Consider the following 17,929-nt stretch of genomic DNA (forward strand, 5'->3'; position numbering starts at 1 on the left):
AGTGGGTGTGCGTGTGTGTGTGTTTGTGTATGAGGCTCTGTCCCTCTGCTCCCCCGCCTCGTTTCTCTGGGCTTTTCATACGCTTTCTCGCTCTCGACATTTCACATGCAAATGCACGTATATGCAAGGCACACACTCACACACACTCGGGCACACACATGCACACATGCATGCAGAAACAAGGACACACAAGGGTAGGCAGGCAGCGAAGCTGAGTTCGGAGGCTGCGCGTGGAAACGGCACAGAGAATTTCACATGCAATCTACGTCTGGGCAGCAAACATGAATTCTGCACCATGGACTGGAGTCGATTTGAGTCCTCTAAAACGTTGCTGTCATAATGCATTCATCTTTTCCCCCTGCTGCTGAGAGAGAGCAGGGATGCCACCTAATGGTGAGAATGCACAGCAGTGACACAGCTGGGCTGTGTGGCTGATGGGGGAAGGGGGAAGAGGCTCTGTTGCGTGTGTGTGTGTGTGTGTGTGTGTATCGTGCAGAAATGTGTGAATGTGTTTGTTTGGTCATGCATATTTGTTTGTGCATATCTATCACATCATGTGGCTGTGCATCCCTCTGGTGTCATTTAGCCTGATGGAGAAAAAGTCAGATTTTTGCCTCATGTATGAGACAGATCTGATGTTTTACTATCAGCGTGAGCTGAAACAAGCTGTGTGGTGTTGTGGCATTTTTTCAAATTCTGATACAGACCACATGGGTATGAAGGGATCCTGAGACATTTAATGAATAAGCAGTTTGTATTTGGAAGGTATTTTTTCCCCAGCATTTAGAAACATATGAAACCAAACCGTGTCTCCTGCTTTTCATCAAGCTGCGTCTCAGATGATGTGACAGTCTGTCCATTATACTGCAATACACTGCTAATTGCTCCTGGGTTGGAGGATCCATGAAACCCCCTGTCCTTACAGTAGCTTTTTTTAACTAGCTATTAATATTTTGAAATATACCCAGAGCTTAACAAGAAGGATTGTCCGCTTGCCTGAAGCAAGTAAAATGCCATGTTGGACAAATCTGGCCTCTCACCTGCCTAGCAAAATATTTAATCTGTCAAACTGTTTTGATTATCAGTTAATCCATCCATTTTCTGTAACCGCTTATTCCCGAAGGGTCGCGGGGGGCTGGAACCTATCCCAGCTGACATTAGGCGAGAGGCGGGGTTCATCCTGGACAAGTTGCCAGCTCCTAACTAACCAAACCACCGTGCCGCCCCTATCAATTAATCGTTAATGTAATTTTTTAGGCAAAAAACGCACAAAATGCTGTTTTGAGCCTCTTAAACAGCCTCTTTTCTCCATGTATTGCCATACTATACTGAATATCTGTGCGTCTACATTTTAAGACATCACCTTGGCCTTTGAAAATCAGGATGGACACTTTTCATTATTTGCTGACATTTTATAGACAGTGCAGCCCTATATTAAACAGTGAACTTTGTCTTTGTCATTATTTATTAATGGCTACTGAAACAATTTGTACAGGGTAAACGTTGACTTCAGGTAAGTAAATTTTTGACCCACTTGCTCGACTGGGCAAGCAAAAAATCATTAACTTTGAACTCTGCATACCTCTCAATTGTACATTCTATTTTAAAATCCTGATTAGCATTTGAGGAAATTAATTTGGGTTAAAATGTAAAATGAATGTATCTCATTTTTGTTGCAATGCATGTCACTTTATATTGTTATCAGATAGCATATGTGCCGTAACTTCAAATAGATAGAAAAAGCCAGATATAAAATTCATTGTGAATGTGGAACTCTAATAATCAAAAAGTTTTCATGACTTTTTAACCCTACGGTTGTCAAAAGTATCAATACTTTTTTAATACCAATTATACAATACTAGCATTAGTATTAGAAGTACCAAAGCTATAAAAAAGAAAAGACTAAGTGCTCATTCAAGACGGCTGTTCGGTTCAGTCTTTGTCCTGCCCAAAATTTGGCTTGCAGCAAAACCAAACAGTGCTCACTGACTATCTCTGTCTTAAATCCTATTTTGCGTACCTAGACTTTTTTTTCATTGAAAGAGGTATCAAGTTTTTTTCTGTAACTATTGTATCAAAGTTTAAAATTTAATAATTGTGACATTTCTGTTTAACTTGTATTCCAGCCTGGCCCAGGTATCGCGTGCTGCTCATGCAGGAGTTGGGCCAGTACAACCTGGAGATCCTGTCAGCTGATCTGTCTGATGACTCCCTGTATGAATGCCAGGCCCCTGATGCCGCCCTGAGATCCAGGAGGGCCAAACTCACCGTCCTCAGTACGTTTGTGTGACAGTGCACATGTCTATAGAAAGTATGTGAGATGTCGCGTGTTTCTAACACTCCTCTCTCCTGCTCCAGTCCCCCCAGACGACCCGGTGATCGATGGGGGTCCGGAGGTGCTGCTGAATGCGGGGGAGTCCTACAACCTGAGCTGCGTGTCTCGAGGGGCCAAACCACCTTCTATGATCGAGTGGCTTAAAGATGGTCTGCCTGTGGAGGGGGCTGCCAGCACCACTGTGAGTCTGAAATAGAGACCATAAGAAAACACACTAAACACACACATCCATGACATGTTCGTACACTTACAGTGTTTCATCTGTATTGTTATGTGTCTGCCGTCCATCATCAGGAGGTGCTTCCAGACAGGAAGAGGGTGACCACACGCAGCTACCTGCCAATCCAGCCTGTCGACAGTGACACTGGGAGGAACTACAGCTGTGTGGCTACCAACCTGGCTGTTCCCACCGGCAAAAGCACAACTGTCACCCTCAACGTACACCGTAAGAAATTCAATAACATTAAGATGTAAACTGACTTAACCTCAAGAAGAAATATTATTAAGTTGTATTTCAATTTGATTTAATATTTCTATCATATGATTTTATTACATCATTAAATATAGAATTTTCTTTCATACCTGCTGACTTGTCACTCCTCTTAACAAGCCATTAACAGCTGCTAGGCTAAAAACAACACCTACTTAGTTGGATGCAGGCCACATTTTGGTTTCTTTTGAAGCTCAAACTGACATACATAGAAAAAGTTTATCTCATTTTAAACCAGAGCATGTGCAGATTAATCCCATATTTAATGTGTTAGCTTTGCCACCATCTCTGCTTTGTGTCTGCACAGTTGTTACATTGGAGCATTTAAGGTTTTCTGGTAAAGACATGAGAGCTGCAGGCTTCAAAACTTCAAAACAAGACTTGACAATCAGCTTTTACTCGCTTAGTTCTGAATTGATTTTCATTAGGTTTAGTTAATATGTAGAGTTTCAGCTTTTGAGCGTTTCTCCACGGAAGTGTGGACTTATTGTCCCATTTCTTGTTGAAGTTTATACAGTGAGGTGAACTCATGACACAATATTACAATGTTACAGCACTATTAAACCATTCTATGCATCTTAAAAAACTTAAGACTGTACTATACAGAAAAAACTTAACAAATAAAAACTTTGCAAAGCTCTAGATAAGAAAACTTATACTATAGTAAGAAAAAAACATTGCAAGTCTGCTGGTCACATCTGGCAGGTTTAATGGCATTGCAGTAGGTGCTTCACCATCTGTTTCCTGCCTCTGCCCGCTGCTGAGTGACCTTTTCCAGCTGTTTTTTTAATATCATATAGAAATTCAGGTATTTGCAAAAACAGAAGATATATCACATGATCTTTGAAAGCATGTCATTTGTGTTACAATCTGTAATTACACTTTTTTACACAACATATAGTAATAAGTCATGAAATGTTGCTTTAAAAAGCAACATGGCGTCATATTTTGAAACATAAAACATCTGCTGACAGCTTAATGTTTTATAGCTATTATTAAGAACTGCATGGGAGCCATTTTGCATCCGACTGTCCTCCAGATTGCGGCATATATTAGACGTAGTAAGGCTGTTGTTATGTGAGTCTCTCTCTCTCTCTTCCAGATCCACCGACAGTGACCTTGTCCATTGAGCCTCGCTCTGTCCTGGAGGGGGACAGAGTCACCTTCACCTGCCAGGCTCATGCCAACCCTCCTATTATGGGCTACAGGTCCGCATCCACATACAAGCACATTCTCATTTTCACTGGGCCTCTTAAAGTAGCAGCTACCTGGACAAACTGTATATTACTTAACTGTATAGTATTTCATTTTGGTTTTATATGATTTTTTTGCTGAAAATGCCCTTATTTTAAAATACTGTTTCTTCATCTTGCTTTGAGAGGAGTGTCTATTCTTAAATCCACCTTAAGTGGGCATAAAAAGGAAATACACGTCATTCCATTTGGAGGATATAAAAAAACAAGACATTTTAATATATGTAGTCCACATTTGTGGCACATATTGTTTCAGGATGTTCACATATATTATTTATTGAAGCCTATTTTTGCCATTACGATGAAAAACAAGATTGTGATAATGACTTACTATCAAAATAATGACTTAGTATCTCAAAATAATGAAAAATCTCTTCAAAATACCACCTCACGATAATGAAAAACCTTTATGAAATAAGACTTAGTATCTCAGAATAATGACTTAAGTGAAGTGTCTCATTATTTTGAGATTCTGACTCAATATTTTGAGATACTAAGACACTATTTTGAGACGGTTTGTCATTATAATGACTTACAGGGCCTTTTTTTCAGTACATTGGCAGACATGGGGTTCAGTAATTTTTCCATTGTATCTAACAGTGTATTTTAACCCTAGGTGGGCTAAGGGTGGCGTGGTGCTGCAGGGTGCCAGGGAGAGTGTGTTCACCACCAAGGCCGACCACTCCTTCTTCACCGAGCCCGTCTCCTGTCTGGTTTTCAATGCTGTGGGAAAGACCAACGTCAGCATCCTGGTGGACGTTCACTGTGAGTCACACACTACTCATCTCACCTTGTTCAGTCGCTTGTGGCCCACTTCACTCACAAACGTCTGGAGTCAGAGGGATAAAACACACCATTGTTGTGTTTCTTTTTCCCTTTAGTCCTACTGCATTATTACTCAAGCACAACAAAGAGCATCTCTCTGTTTCTGTTTCTCCAGTTGGTCCGATCCTGTTGGTGGAGCCGCAGCCAAAAACAGTAGACGTCGACTCTGATGTCACTCTCAACTGCAAATGGGCTGGAAACCCTCCGCTCACACTCACCTGGTTCAAAAAGGGTTCAAACATGGTAAGAAGCTAAGAGCCCACATTTGGCACATTTCTCCTCTGCTCTTGTATTCACACTACTTTTACAGTTAACACTTTCTTCTCCTGTGTTTACAAAAGCAGCCTGTCATTCAGGGGTATTATTATTTTCTTTTCTCTTATATTATTTTTTATCACTAAAAATCTGATTACATTTAATAAAATTCATTGACTGTGGCTTTGAAAATCTGATTTTATTTACAGTATTTACAACAACAACAACAAGGACGAAAACAAAATTCAATAGATGTTAAATCTGTTGTTTCAGATTTTTTGGGAAACAGACATACTTCAGGGTTTGTATGGGTGATGGAAATCTTTCGAAATTCAATGTAAAATTTTGTTTCTCTCAGTCCTCTCTCTTTGTGTTATGAGAAGTAGATGAGATTCTTATTTTGAGCTTGACATATGTAAGATCTCATTTCAGACAAGTTTTCTTCTAGATCTCACTTTTCTCCCAAGAGCAGATTATTTAAGACAAATTTAAAATCAGTGCAGTGAGACAAAAAAAAATTAAGGTCATTAGTGTGCTCAAATTAGTCTCAGGCTGAGATGAGACAAAGGCCGAATTTAAGAAGTATAAGAATATTGTCAGTCTCACATTGGTCTTATTCTGAGCTCATTTAGGGAGACACAGGCTAGATCATATTTTGAACTTTTCCTTTGCTCTGGGAATACTTGAATTTTCATTCAGGTTTCAAAAGTTCATGGATTTTGCAAGAAGTGCTCAAAACTGCTTGAAATGGCAATTGGCAAATAGTTTGTTTAGATAAAGAAATAAAGTCAGATGTTCAGTCATTTATGTATCTTCCTTTTACTTGTCACCCTTCTGGAGAATGCCATTACAAAAGGTAATGGTTGTTTACAGAACAATAGCATCTCAATGTGATGAAATAGTGAAATAATCATTTTGAGTATTTGTATATGAAAATGTAATATACCACAGCTGTAAGGTGCTGGAAAAGCTTGAAAATGCATCTTGAAAATTATTGAAAAGTGCTGAATTTGACTTGAATGGTGAAAGAACCCTGTTATTTGCTCTCTTATGGAGAAATAGATGAGTAGATTGATACCACTCATGACTGTACAGAAAATAGCAGCAGCAGTCTGTTAGCTTTCCATAGCACAAATTTTGGAAAGTGGGGGAAACAGCTAGCCTGGCTCCGTCCCAATGTATGAAATTCTGCAAACCAACAACTTTAAAGTTCACTAACATCAACATGTTTGATCTTGCTTGTTTAACCAAAAGAAGTGAACTAAAGTGGAGAAATTACATTTTGTGGTTTTACAGGTGTTTATATGTTAATGAGCTTTAGCTAGTGGGTGGATTTTTGTTACCACTGTGCAAAACCAGACCAGCTGTTTCCAGTCTTTATTCCAGGCTATTGCTATTGTCTGCTGCCTCGAGCTGTATATTTACTACACAGAAATCAGAGAAGTATCAGTCTTTTCATTGAAGTCACAACAACATTAACAAAAAAAACAAATATTCCCACCTTCAGCCAAGAGAGCAAAATGTTTATTCCTGTTTTTGAGTTGAATTTAACTTTGGTTTTAAAAAATCACTTTTTGGGGCAAAAATCTTGTTAAGTGAACCATCACTGTTTTGTGGTTTGCATCTACCATGTAGCTAAAAATATGTCTTGTAATAAATAAGTAAGCATTAATATTTTTACCTTGATGCTTTGCTGCTGCTTGCAAACAGTCTGTGCACGTTAGCTGCTCTGACTCTCATTAAAGGGAAAATTTGCTTTTAATGTGGCTGTCCAGTCAGTGTTGACACTAAATGTAGTTGACTGAAGGAATAAATTCCTCTGTGCTACTATGTTGACCAAGTTCAGCTGCTGGCAGTGCCACCATGTATCAGGATGCATTGCACGTGGGGTTTCTGAGGCCCACACCCATGTTGCCATGTATTATCTTACCCTATAGCTGTTACTTCGTCAGCTAAACCATAGTGTAAAAATACTCATCTAGCATGTCCCATGGCTACCCAGAGGAGGAGACTAGAAAAATACAAGCTAATATAGCCTGTAGTTCTCCTTAACACCAATAACATCACTGTGACAACAGATTTTGCAGCTTTAGAACTCAGCTTTTCTTGGTTAATGAAGCACACACTGAGGAATGTATTGCTTCAACTTACTACCTTTTCCATAAACACTGACTGGACATACACATGAAAAGTGGTGAACTTTCCCTTTAAGCGACAGAGTGGAGACCAGGGCAGGATAAGACAGTCACAGCACCGTAAATGAAATGAAATCTGCCGTAGCAGACTAGGACTGACTTGGCCTACACCTACATCCATGTAATCGGTCTTCCTCAGGTATTTCTCTCTCTCTAGGTGGTTACATATTTAGCCATAATTTCCACACAGCTAATTTTCCAATGGATGTGGTTGCTAGGCAACTGCAAAACCTTTGTGATGGGTTAAAAGCGGACGTGCAAGTTTGCATTGTTAGCCAGTTAGGGTCAGAGTAGTAGAACACATACTGAAATAAGGGCAGACGTGCAAATATGCATCATGATCTATTAAAATAATAATTTACACAGGTGGAGGTACAATGGCACATTAGTCTCTCCTCTACTCATGTACATGTGAGCTTTTATTTTGTTTATCCCCCCCTGCTGTTTAGCAGATTTGCCTTGTTTATATTTGTGCCCTTTTTTTCACTCCCCCACAGGTTCTGAGTAACAGCAACCAGCTGTATCTGAAGTCTGTGAGCCAAGCGGATGCCGGCCAGTATGTATGTAAGGCCATCGTCCCACGGATTGGAGTAGGAGAGACTGAGGTCACACTCACCGTCAACGGTCAGAAAACATCCACACAATTTACTGTATCACCGCTTGTAGCTAAATAACTTGTACTTTCTGAAAGGTCAGCTTGTCAGTAATTGAAAAAAGGAAAAGTATGTATGTCCAAAGTGGTGGCCATTTATTTTTCATATCATACAAATCCTCTTGAACGGGCATGATAAGGTCAATGTCTTTAAAAAAGAGAAAATAACACCAGGCTTGTATGATTTTTGCAGTTGTGCTATTATAAGGCTTAGCACTAACAAGGATTCATTTTTAAACCCAATTAAATCGTGGTTTAACTTTAAATTATGTTGCACCAAACTTATAAAGTAGCATAAAAATTTAGAAAGATTAAATTTAACCCTGCCTTTAAACCTCAGTTTAGTTTTTACTCTTAACCTTGATTAAATTTAAATTCCAGTCTAGTATTAACTTTAAACTTACACTTGAGATTGACTCCCTTTTTAGTTTCTTAAAGAAGTTAGGGGACAGACTTGACCCAGCTGAGTTTTATGATGTGTCTTTTCTTTTTTTTTATCCAGTTGATCAATTAAAACAATCTGCTAGATGCTGCCAGGGAGTCTCTTTGTTCCTCACTATGCTGCTGTATTTTTTTGTTACTGTTATTTGGCTAAATTGCTCCATTAATTCAAGTTTTTGTCAAAGGAGGAGAAATTAGAGCTTCTGCTTCATGCCTTTTTTAGCTAGCTAGCAAGCAATGTAATATTTTCTTTTTTTTTTTTATTGCAATCTCACAAAGAATGTAATGTTTTGTTAAAGATTACATAGCAGAGACAGCAGAGAAAGTAGCTTTTTAGCTAGCTGACAACGTAACATTTTGTTAACTTTTCACCTAGGTCACAAACAATGTAATGCCTTGTTAAGGAAGACAAAGCAGCTGAAAGTTAATGGTTTTATCCCTCTTTTATACTTACAAGGTCCAGACTGCATTAAAATGTATTATTTATTTATTTGTTTATTTTAATATGGATAAGCAAGCATCTCTATTCTGATTTAACTATATTTAATTTCAATTAACATCAATACACTTGGACTTACTAAACTGACATTAGTTTTTAATTGTACAACAATTTTAAAACCTGGATTTAGTGGTTTTAAACCTAGTTGTGGTAATCTGCGATTAGAACTAATCTTACATTCAATTAATCTTTGTTGGTGCCACCCAGTCAAAGTGTAATTTCTTTAATTTCTCTGTTTGACATCACTCTGAAAAATGTCTCATTTTTGGTCGCTGCAGGTCCTCCCATCATCTCCAGTGATCCGGTCCAGTATGCAGTGAGAGGGGAGAGAGGAGAGGTGAAATGCTACATAGCCAGTACACCTCCTCCGGATAAGATTGTAAGTCAAACGAAAAGAACGTGAAACAAAAAAAACAGTGCTTTTAAATATGTCTGGCACCAAACCCACCATGGAAATGTCCGAATTTTAGCCCAACATTAATTATTCAGATGGTCATGAAGAGCACAAGGTTGTACCTTTTAGTCTGACAGCGATTTGTATTTTACTGTTACTGTACTGTCCCGTTCCTAAATGGCTCCACTCCTGCACGGCAAATGCTTTTAGGCACTGTCCCCTTTTCCTTTTGAGTGGTGACTCACCCTTAAACTCTCCCAGAATTTTCCTCCATCCCATCACATAAACAAACCAACACTAACACTAAGCCGCTCCGCTTTTAGCTCCTGCGTCAGAAATCAGCCTGGATGCTCCGCTCGGCTGTATCACGGAGACGCAGTAGTAGTAGTTCCTCTGCTCCCCGACCACTGTGACTGATCCATCCTGACTCGCAAGTGCACGCTCCTAATGCAAGTGGCGGAGCGGAGGTTGGGACAGAAAAAGATTTATAAAATATAAAGGACCGGAGAGGAACAGTTGTCCCCGTAAACGCCACAGCCAGGAGATTATCCTCCTCTGGAATAAGTGGGCAGATTATGGGAACATGTGGGCTTATGCATAATTAACTCGCCTTACAGTACTTCAATGCTGAATAATACAGTTGCTTTTAGTGGCTTTAAAGTTGGAGAATGTGCAAGATTCTCGCCAGCTCAGTCACCCCCACCCACCTCCACTTCACTCTGCGGAAACATACAAACTGTTGCTGGTTTTAGCAAGTCATGCAAAGTGTGTGTTTACATGTGAGTCTGTAAATTTGTGCGATCTATTTCTGTCATGTCTCTGTACTGTATGTGTTCCTGTTAGACAGATATATATGGTCATAAAGGCTTTTTACTGAATATCGTATCAACCAGTCACTCTAGTCATATTAAAGGGATAGTTCTGATTATTTGAAGTGGGCTTTTTGTACAACCCCAATAGTCAGTGTATTATAGGAAGCTAATGTACTGCAATGTACTGCTATGGACAGGGTCAACAGGAAAAGCTTATTTTAGCCACTAAGTTTCACCTTGCAGTTTGACAGCTTTTTCTGAAGCTTTTTCAAACAAGCTAACAGATCGAGGCAGATGTAGACCAGCTACTCCTGTGTTCTGCACGCTAAAATGACTGTTTTCGTCAAAGGAGAATTTTATCACACACTTTACTTAAGTACAAGATGTCCATTCTGTAGCCGTTAACTAATTGTGATATAATCCAATCTGGCCTCCTGTGTGCTGTAGGTGTGGGCGTGGAAGGAGAACGTGTGGGAGAAGGAGAAGGGGACGCTGCTGGAGAGGTACACGGTGGAGCAGAGCAAGCCGTCAGCCGAGGGCGGCGGCGTCCTCTCCACCCTCACCATTAACAATGTGATGGAATCCGACTTCCTGTCCACCTACAACTGCACGGCCTGGAACTCGTTCGGCCCGGGAACAATGATCATTACACTGGAGGAGACTGGTGAGACTGGTGTTTTATAAAGTCATTTTATTTTTCACTTTCATGAGTCAGGGACAATTTCCATTAGGAAAACAGCCTTTTTAGGAGAAAACAGTTGATTTGAGTTTGTAAAGTAATTATTACAAATTAGTTATCATCCCATTACTATATATAAAGCTCTTGAGAAGTAGAATAAAAATCTAAAAAATGACTATCTGTGTATGCACATAGTGCATTTGCTTTTTTGCAAAAGAAGAATGTGGTAATATGATGATACTGAGTCAATATGATAGACACTTTCTGAATCATCAACCTGTATTAAACCAGTGTAGGCAAGGTAGTAGTTTCTAGGTTTCTAATACTACTTTCATTTTTATTCTTTGATACTTTCTGTGAGATAATGTACATTTTGCTTCTTTGCTACAAAGAGTTCTGTACTTTACTGTCTTATCTTTGTGTGATAATGCTGTTTTGTCACATTTTTCCTTTATCAAATTGGCTTCAATAATATATTGATTAATTGTGCAGCAGCCGTATTTTAATACTCAGGACTTTATCAGGTAAAAATCATCCCTGAAAGGTCCGTGAACCAAAATGTTGCAACTAAAGCAAGTAAAGTGACAGTATGCAGGATTTTCTTTGTGCAAGAACTTTGTCGTATAACGTATATATATTTTGACATTACATACACTGATAAAAGAGGTCAAGAAAATTAAGATGCAGAAGTGAAAAAAAAATCATTATTTGGGTATCACCTGTTACTCTGTAACAAAATAGAATAAAAAGGGGACAGGAGCAACATTATCCTAGAAGGTGCACATAATCACATCAGTTCAAGAGGTACTTGAAGCAACCGGTAAGACTCACTGGTAAAATGGCTCTGTCCTATTTACACGTTTTAAATTTTAAATTGATGTATATATTGTTAAGATTTATTAAAAACTAGACACATTTGCCGTACGTGTCAGAGAGCAAGGAGAGAAAGAAATCAGCGACCATATGTAGTCCCCTATAACTGTTAATCAGATCTCTTATGGATTCACTTGGTCATCACTTTTTGCACATCTGACACACTAACATTTCCCAGCAGTTTGATGAAAGGGCCCCAAATTTTTTCCAAAGGTTTCACCTTTCCCCCTCAGGATGTAACTTATGTTCTCCCCAGCATACTCATTTCTCTTGGCCCACCTGTGGCCCCTGAATATTCTTCCATGATAAGGCGTTTGAATGCCTTGCTTGCAGTAAACACATCATAAGTGTCTGTTTATTTCTTGATATAACTAGGCTGGGAGGATATAACCCCAAAATAAACATTTTAAGATGAAGGGGTAGCTTTACATCAAGCAGTTTCTGTATTATTTGTGAGAAAAGTTGCAATCTCAGTGCAGTCCCACATGCAGTAAAAAAGTGTGCCTTTAGACTGTTCAACCTCAGAATTTGTCTCAGTAGCTGGAAATTGGGCCACTCTTATATACTTTGGGTTCATAAGGTGTGTTTTCTACATTAAAATCTTGATTTATGTCTCTCTGTTTTTCTCCTTCACCCCCTCATTTCAGAGGAAGTCCCAGTGGGGATAATAGCTGGTGGGACGGTGGGATCTACCATCCTCTTATTCATCTTTCTGCTGGTGCTCGTTCTTATCTTCTACCGGCAGCGCAAAGGCAGTGAGTCATACCCTCCATGTGCTTAACACATTCAGTATAAAGAGCCAATCTGCATGTACAGTACAAGTTTCATGTTTTTTTCAGAGGATTATGCTTTAAATGCTCATCACTAGACACAAACACCTTGCGGTAAAGCAAAGAAAAACACACACCTACGGCTTCCTCTCCACCATATGGATGCAGGTCCCCTCTGAACCTGCTCCTCCAGCTCGTGAAAACACCACGCGCGTGTCCAGCTGTATTCAACCTTGCCGTGTTTTGCTTCCAGGTCGGCGCGGGGTCACCCTGGGTAAGCCCGACATCAAGGTGGAGACGATAAACAAGGAGACCCACAGCTTGGAGGAGGACTCCGGCAGTGTGTCCACGGCTTCGCGTATGGTCAAGGCCATGTACTCGGTGAGCAGCAGCGGGATATGTATGTTCGGGCCGGACAGTGTTTACACAGCCTGTAGTCGTAGAAAAAACCTCAGATTAACTCAGTAACCTCTCCCTACGACTCACACTGTACCTTTTGACTAAAAAACAAACTCTGTGCTTTCCCCTGTAACTGCTCCTTTTAACACTTTTTCAATTCCGTTTTCTCTTCTCCTGTCACACCCTGTTGCCTCCTTCCCTCTTCCGTTTCGTTATGGCACCTTCTCTCCTTCCTTTTTGTTTTTGTTTTTGTTTTGTTGTTTGACGGTTTAGTTTCTCCCCTCTGTGTCCTTCTCTCCCTCCAATCAGCCCTTTAAAGATGACATAGAGCTCAAGTCTGACCTTCGCAGCGACACCCTGGACACCCGTCAGGAGTACGACCTAAAGGTGAGCTCACACAGAAACGCTCGGGCGGCAGATTGTCTTTGAAATCTAAACAAACTAACTTTTTTCTTTTGAAAAAGACTCAAAAATTACTGCCAAAGGTTGCAATCACAGGTACAAAACAGGTGGAAAACCAAAGATACATCCAAATACATTCACAAAATGATGCCAAAGTCAGTGAGGTCTTGTGGAGTGGGAGCAAGGTTTCATTCTAATTATACCTCAAAGGGCTGCAAATATCCTAATCGTTACTGACATGGTGACTCTGAGTGATGACTTTCAGCCAATGATGTACAGTGTTTCGACTCTGATGGAAGTGATGTCATCTGAGATGACACTCAGAGTATCCACTAGGCAGAAATAAGAATCACACGAACTACATAATATTATCTTTTGAGAGATATATACCATAAATGAAGCTTCATTCATTAATATATCACCCATTCTTCACAACTGGGACAAAAGAACATCAAAAAGGACATCATGACCTAACAAAGAAAAAAAAATGTAAATGATGAATATCAACACTCTAATTCCAATTCTTTAGTGACACTTTATTCTTTAAGGATTTATATATGTGAAATATGTGTAATTTATGAAATGTTTTTGCTTTGCTTTAATCTTTTTACTTTCTAAACTTGCTCTGTGTCAGAAAACACCCTTGTCCCAGACAAGAATTCAAAACTTCCAACAATTTAACAATGTGTTAAAAAAAGTGTTCAAAATCTATAACTAACAATATGTACTGATATCAAAATCATAAAAATGTGCTATTATTATCATCTTCATTTTAAAATTGATTTTTAATGAAAATGTTGGCCCTTTAAAGTTGTGTCCTAGATTTCCATCACCTCTGCCAGAGTTTTACAAAAACATGATTTAATCAGGCATGAAAAGGGTTAGCTATACCCTAAGGACCCCTGTCTCACTTCCTGGTTTAAAAAGGCAGGAATCCTGCTCAAACACTGGTAAACTTAAATAAGAATTATGGTTTAAAAATGTGTATTTTGATTAGCATTAAGAGAACTGTGAACTACAGCTGTGAAAAGAAATGAAAAAAACATTTTCAACTCCATCAGATTTTCCATCTGACAGAGTTTACATCTACATGTGATAAAAAAAAGTAACCACAAGGAGGATGGTCCATTACAAGGCTTATTATCCAATAGTTTGGTCTTTTTAGATATATTTCCCAGCATAATTGAAAAGTAAAATATCAAACCCCCCCTCAAAATATTTTTTCAATCAGTTTTGTCACAATTCTGAAGAATGAGTGAAAAATGTTTCCGTGCTGTTACAGTACTCCAGGTGCTTTGGCAAGTAGCGATTTTTCCTTTTAGTTGCCAGCTGTTCATTTCAGCTTTGCTGCCACTGCAAAAGATTGAATTTGTTGTTTTACAAGTGTTAGAGTCATGTTAAAGTGTTGAAGTTATTTTAAATGTTCATTTTGAACCCTCTAGAGGGTGCACACGTGCATCTGTAGCCAGAAGACAAAGAAAATTGATCCGATCTTTTGAGCTATTTGAGCAACTAAGTTCCCATCCAGAGTGGCACTTGGAGCAAAATTTGTAGCTATTATTGTACTTTTTAATATCAAATGTATCCAGAAGAGTTACAGGAGATCTAACAGCCTGCTTCAGTACACACCCAAATCAAAAATACAGCTTTTTCTGTACTGTTTTGGTGTGAGTTGCTGAGTTTTAGAGATATTGGCCATAGAAAATCTCTTACCTTTAAAATAATGGAACTAAATGCTGCTTTCTGTGGTGCGCAAAGAACCAAAAAAAAAAAAAAAAAAGATTTAAAAAACTCAACAGTGATGTCTCTTTCTAGAAATCATGACCTGCTTGCTTATGATAATCCACAGACCTTGTTAAGAGCAAATTCATGTAAGAACTACTTTATTTCTGCAGTAGAATCTCACAGAACTACTTTAAAATCTGCTTTCTACCACTTTCTTTCTAATAGAAAGAAAAGTTAGTAAGTTAGTAAAATAGAAAGTAAATGGGTCATGATTTCTGTAAAAAGATACTGGGTTTGGATTTTTCAAATGTTGTTTTGTGCTTTGAGGACCACCAGCCATGTGCCATTTATTTCCATTATATTGTAGAGAAGGCAGACATCTCTACAGCTGATATCTGCAACCCCAAAACAATCAATATGGATAAACAGCACTACAGGCCAGGGGAATAATATGCACTTTGGCGGATGTTCTCTTTAATTCACATTTCGTACCTTTAACAGTAATAAACACATGAAATACCTCATTAAACATCCATGATTCACAAGACTGTCAAGGGAATGTTTTAAAGGTGAATTATTACTGCTGGTGATGAAAGTTGCATTAAATTATTTCAGAAATTGTTGCTCCTTCATTTGTGTGTCATGGTCATGTCTTTTACAGCGTGACTAGAGGTCCTTAAAAAGTCTTAAAATGTCTTCAATTCACATTTATTAATCAAAGGCCTTAAAAAGTACTAAATAGTCTTAAATTCTGTTTGGGGAGGACTTCAGTATTTATTTATTGAGTGCAGAAGGAAGCACAAAATGCCTGTGCTTTTAATCTTTGAATTTGAATGTCTTGGTTATCCTGTTACAGTCTGTTCACTGTTTGCTGTTTGTGTTTGTGTTTGTGTTTGTTTCAGAGCAGAGAAAACTGCTCATTTGTTCATGATATTGATGTTTTTTTTTAAGTCGTTCAGATTTTGAACTGACAATGTATGTATTTACTGAGAAGAATATGCATATATTTTCACTTGATGTTTTGTTTTGTTGCAAGATTGGCCTTAAAAAGTCTCAAAAAGTACAATCTTCTTACAGTGTATAAGAGCAAAAGCAAAGAGGCTGCTGTTTATCTAACTGTTGTTAGCCAACAAATATTATTACATCTGACTTAAATATGACTACAGTCCAGTTTAAACAATTCCACCTCTGCATCGGTGCAAAATCCCCTCTCAGTGCAGATTTCTCAAGCCTCACAAGTATTTTGACCTCTTTCTGTCCTCTAGTTTCTTCATTCTACAATATGTTTGCTTTGTGTTGATGCTTTTTTGGCATTGACTGCTTTTTTTTTTTGTCCTCTGGGCAACATGTTGTTGGCTGTAAGTAAACAAAACATCAAACTAATTTTTAGGATTTGAGGCCAGTCTGTCATTTGGACCAATCAACAAAAACAATTGAGTTCAGCATCTCTTCAGCAGAGATGTTTTGTACTTCCTGCACTGGTTTGTAGGAGGCTTTTTAAACTGAGTGTTAGTGTTGAACTCAATATCTGTGAGAATATTAGACCAGGTTATTTAAGACAAAAGCAGTGCAGTCAGCCTTTTTTTAATTGCTAGAGCTCCTTTGGTCTCCTCTGCCCTTCACTCTCAGTCCAACTGTGAGGCAACCAGCTTCTCTGATTACTGAGAAAGTTGGCTCCCTCGTCTTCAAGATATTAAAAGACAAAATAGAAAAAAACGCAACTCACATTGGAAAGAAATTTTAAAACGATAAAGGACATTCAGGCCTACCCTGCCCATTCAGCTGGCATGAATCATTTATACATTTTGACACCGTGGGGTTGGGCTTAGGTGATGAATGTATTTTCACGCATAAAGCTGCCAAAATGTTCTGCTGAAACTCCCCCCCATGAATATTTTGTGAGGGCAAACACACCGCCCCTTGAGCTGGAGTGCTGCCTTGGATCACTTTGAAGAAACACAGACATGAATCCACCCCAGGAGGTGGTTAGATCACCCCGACAACAGCCTCAGCCAGACTGTTTTTTGCCTCCCTGCTGCCTGAAGTGTCAAAGCAGTGAAACGCGGTTGGGTGGGGGGAGAAGCACAGCTACGTGAGAGACAATGAGATGGCAGAATCATGTCAGAAATAATAGCAGAGCAACATTAAAGCGTTCACCATGGGGAGAGCATCCTTACTTCACCCAGACGGGTGCATGCTGGCAGGGATCCACCCTGCTGGAGATAACTGGAGTTAACATAATCTCATGAAGGCTTTTAGAAAAAATGGCCAAATAAAAAATTTTGAATTTTTCTTGTTAGCCTGGTCCAAGTACACTATAAATAATAATACATTAGGAAAAATCTTTATCAATAGAGCATTTTTCAAAATCCACATTACAAAGTGCTTCACAAAGGCAGCAAAATAATACAAGCAGGTCAAAAATCATCCAGTTTTTAAAGAAAACAGATTAAAATAATTTGTTGTATGTAGACCAATACAACGTAAAATGCAAAAATATAAAAATAATAACATTTCTAAGGAAGAAAAGACATGTGGACCTTTGCTGCATATGGTCCCCCCTTTCTTGTCTTTCTCAAGTTGTCCTGTCACAAATAAAGGCAAAAAGCCACCCCGTCCAAAAAAAAAAAAAAGCTGTCCTATAAATGTTTTAAGAAGGGACTCAAAGGAGATCACTGACTCGCTCAACCTGAAATGTGACTGAATCACACTCAAGTTGTACCAAAAAGTCTGTATACATCATTTTTGAATGTGCTGTTGCTGGATCCTATTTGCAAAGGAAATGCAGGAGCTGCTCACAGCAGAGATTGGTGAGACAGTTCACCCCTTTGAAATCACCATTTCATTTTAAATTTTGTCCTTGGCATACCACAATAAAAAAGTTTGTAACAGAAGAAATGTGTGGCCAAAATGCAAGTATGAAGACTCAA

The 17,929-nt window shown here is 38.8% G+C and overlaps 1 protein-coding gene across 2 annotated transcripts in view; it reads left to right on the forward strand.

The window, feature by feature from the left end:
- kirrel1a (kirre like nephrin family adhesion molecule 1a) overlaps positions 1-17,929 on the forward strand; it is a 47,405-nt gene that overhangs the window by 26,794 nt on the left and 2,682 nt on the right. Inside the window, exons 3-14 of one of the 2 annotated variants that reach the window (XM_084712462.1) lie at positions 2,127-2,276; positions 2,359-2,516; positions 2,630-2,780; positions 3,928-4,033; positions 4,695-4,843; positions 5,019-5,146; positions 7,851-7,977; positions 9,224-9,324; positions 10,599-10,815; positions 12,351-12,458; positions 12,727-12,854; positions 13,146-13,259. In XM_084712462.1, coding sequence (XP_084568588.1) covers positions 2,127-2,276; positions 2,359-2,516; positions 2,630-2,780; positions 3,928-4,033; positions 4,695-4,843; positions 5,019-5,146; positions 7,851-7,977; positions 9,224-9,324; positions 10,599-10,815; positions 12,351-12,458; positions 12,727-12,854; positions 13,146-13,259 — 1,637 coding nt within the window. The remainder of the gene's footprint in view (positions 1-2,126; positions 2,277-2,358; positions 2,517-2,629; positions 2,781-3,927; positions 4,034-4,694; positions 4,844-5,018; positions 5,147-7,850; positions 7,978-9,223; positions 9,325-10,598; positions 10,816-12,350; positions 12,459-12,726; positions 12,855-13,145; positions 13,260-17,929) is intronic. The other variant, XM_084712464.1, reaches the window with a different exon arrangement.

This window comes from Lutjanus erythropterus, chromosome 23 (assembly GCF_056507025.1).
Source record: "Lutjanus erythropterus isolate fLutEry1 chromosome 23, fLutEry1.hap2, whole genome shotgun sequence".
In the NCBI taxonomy this organism is placed as follows: Eukaryota; Metazoa; Chordata; class Actinopteri; order Lutjaniformes; family Lutjanidae; genus Lutjanus; species Lutjanus erythropterus.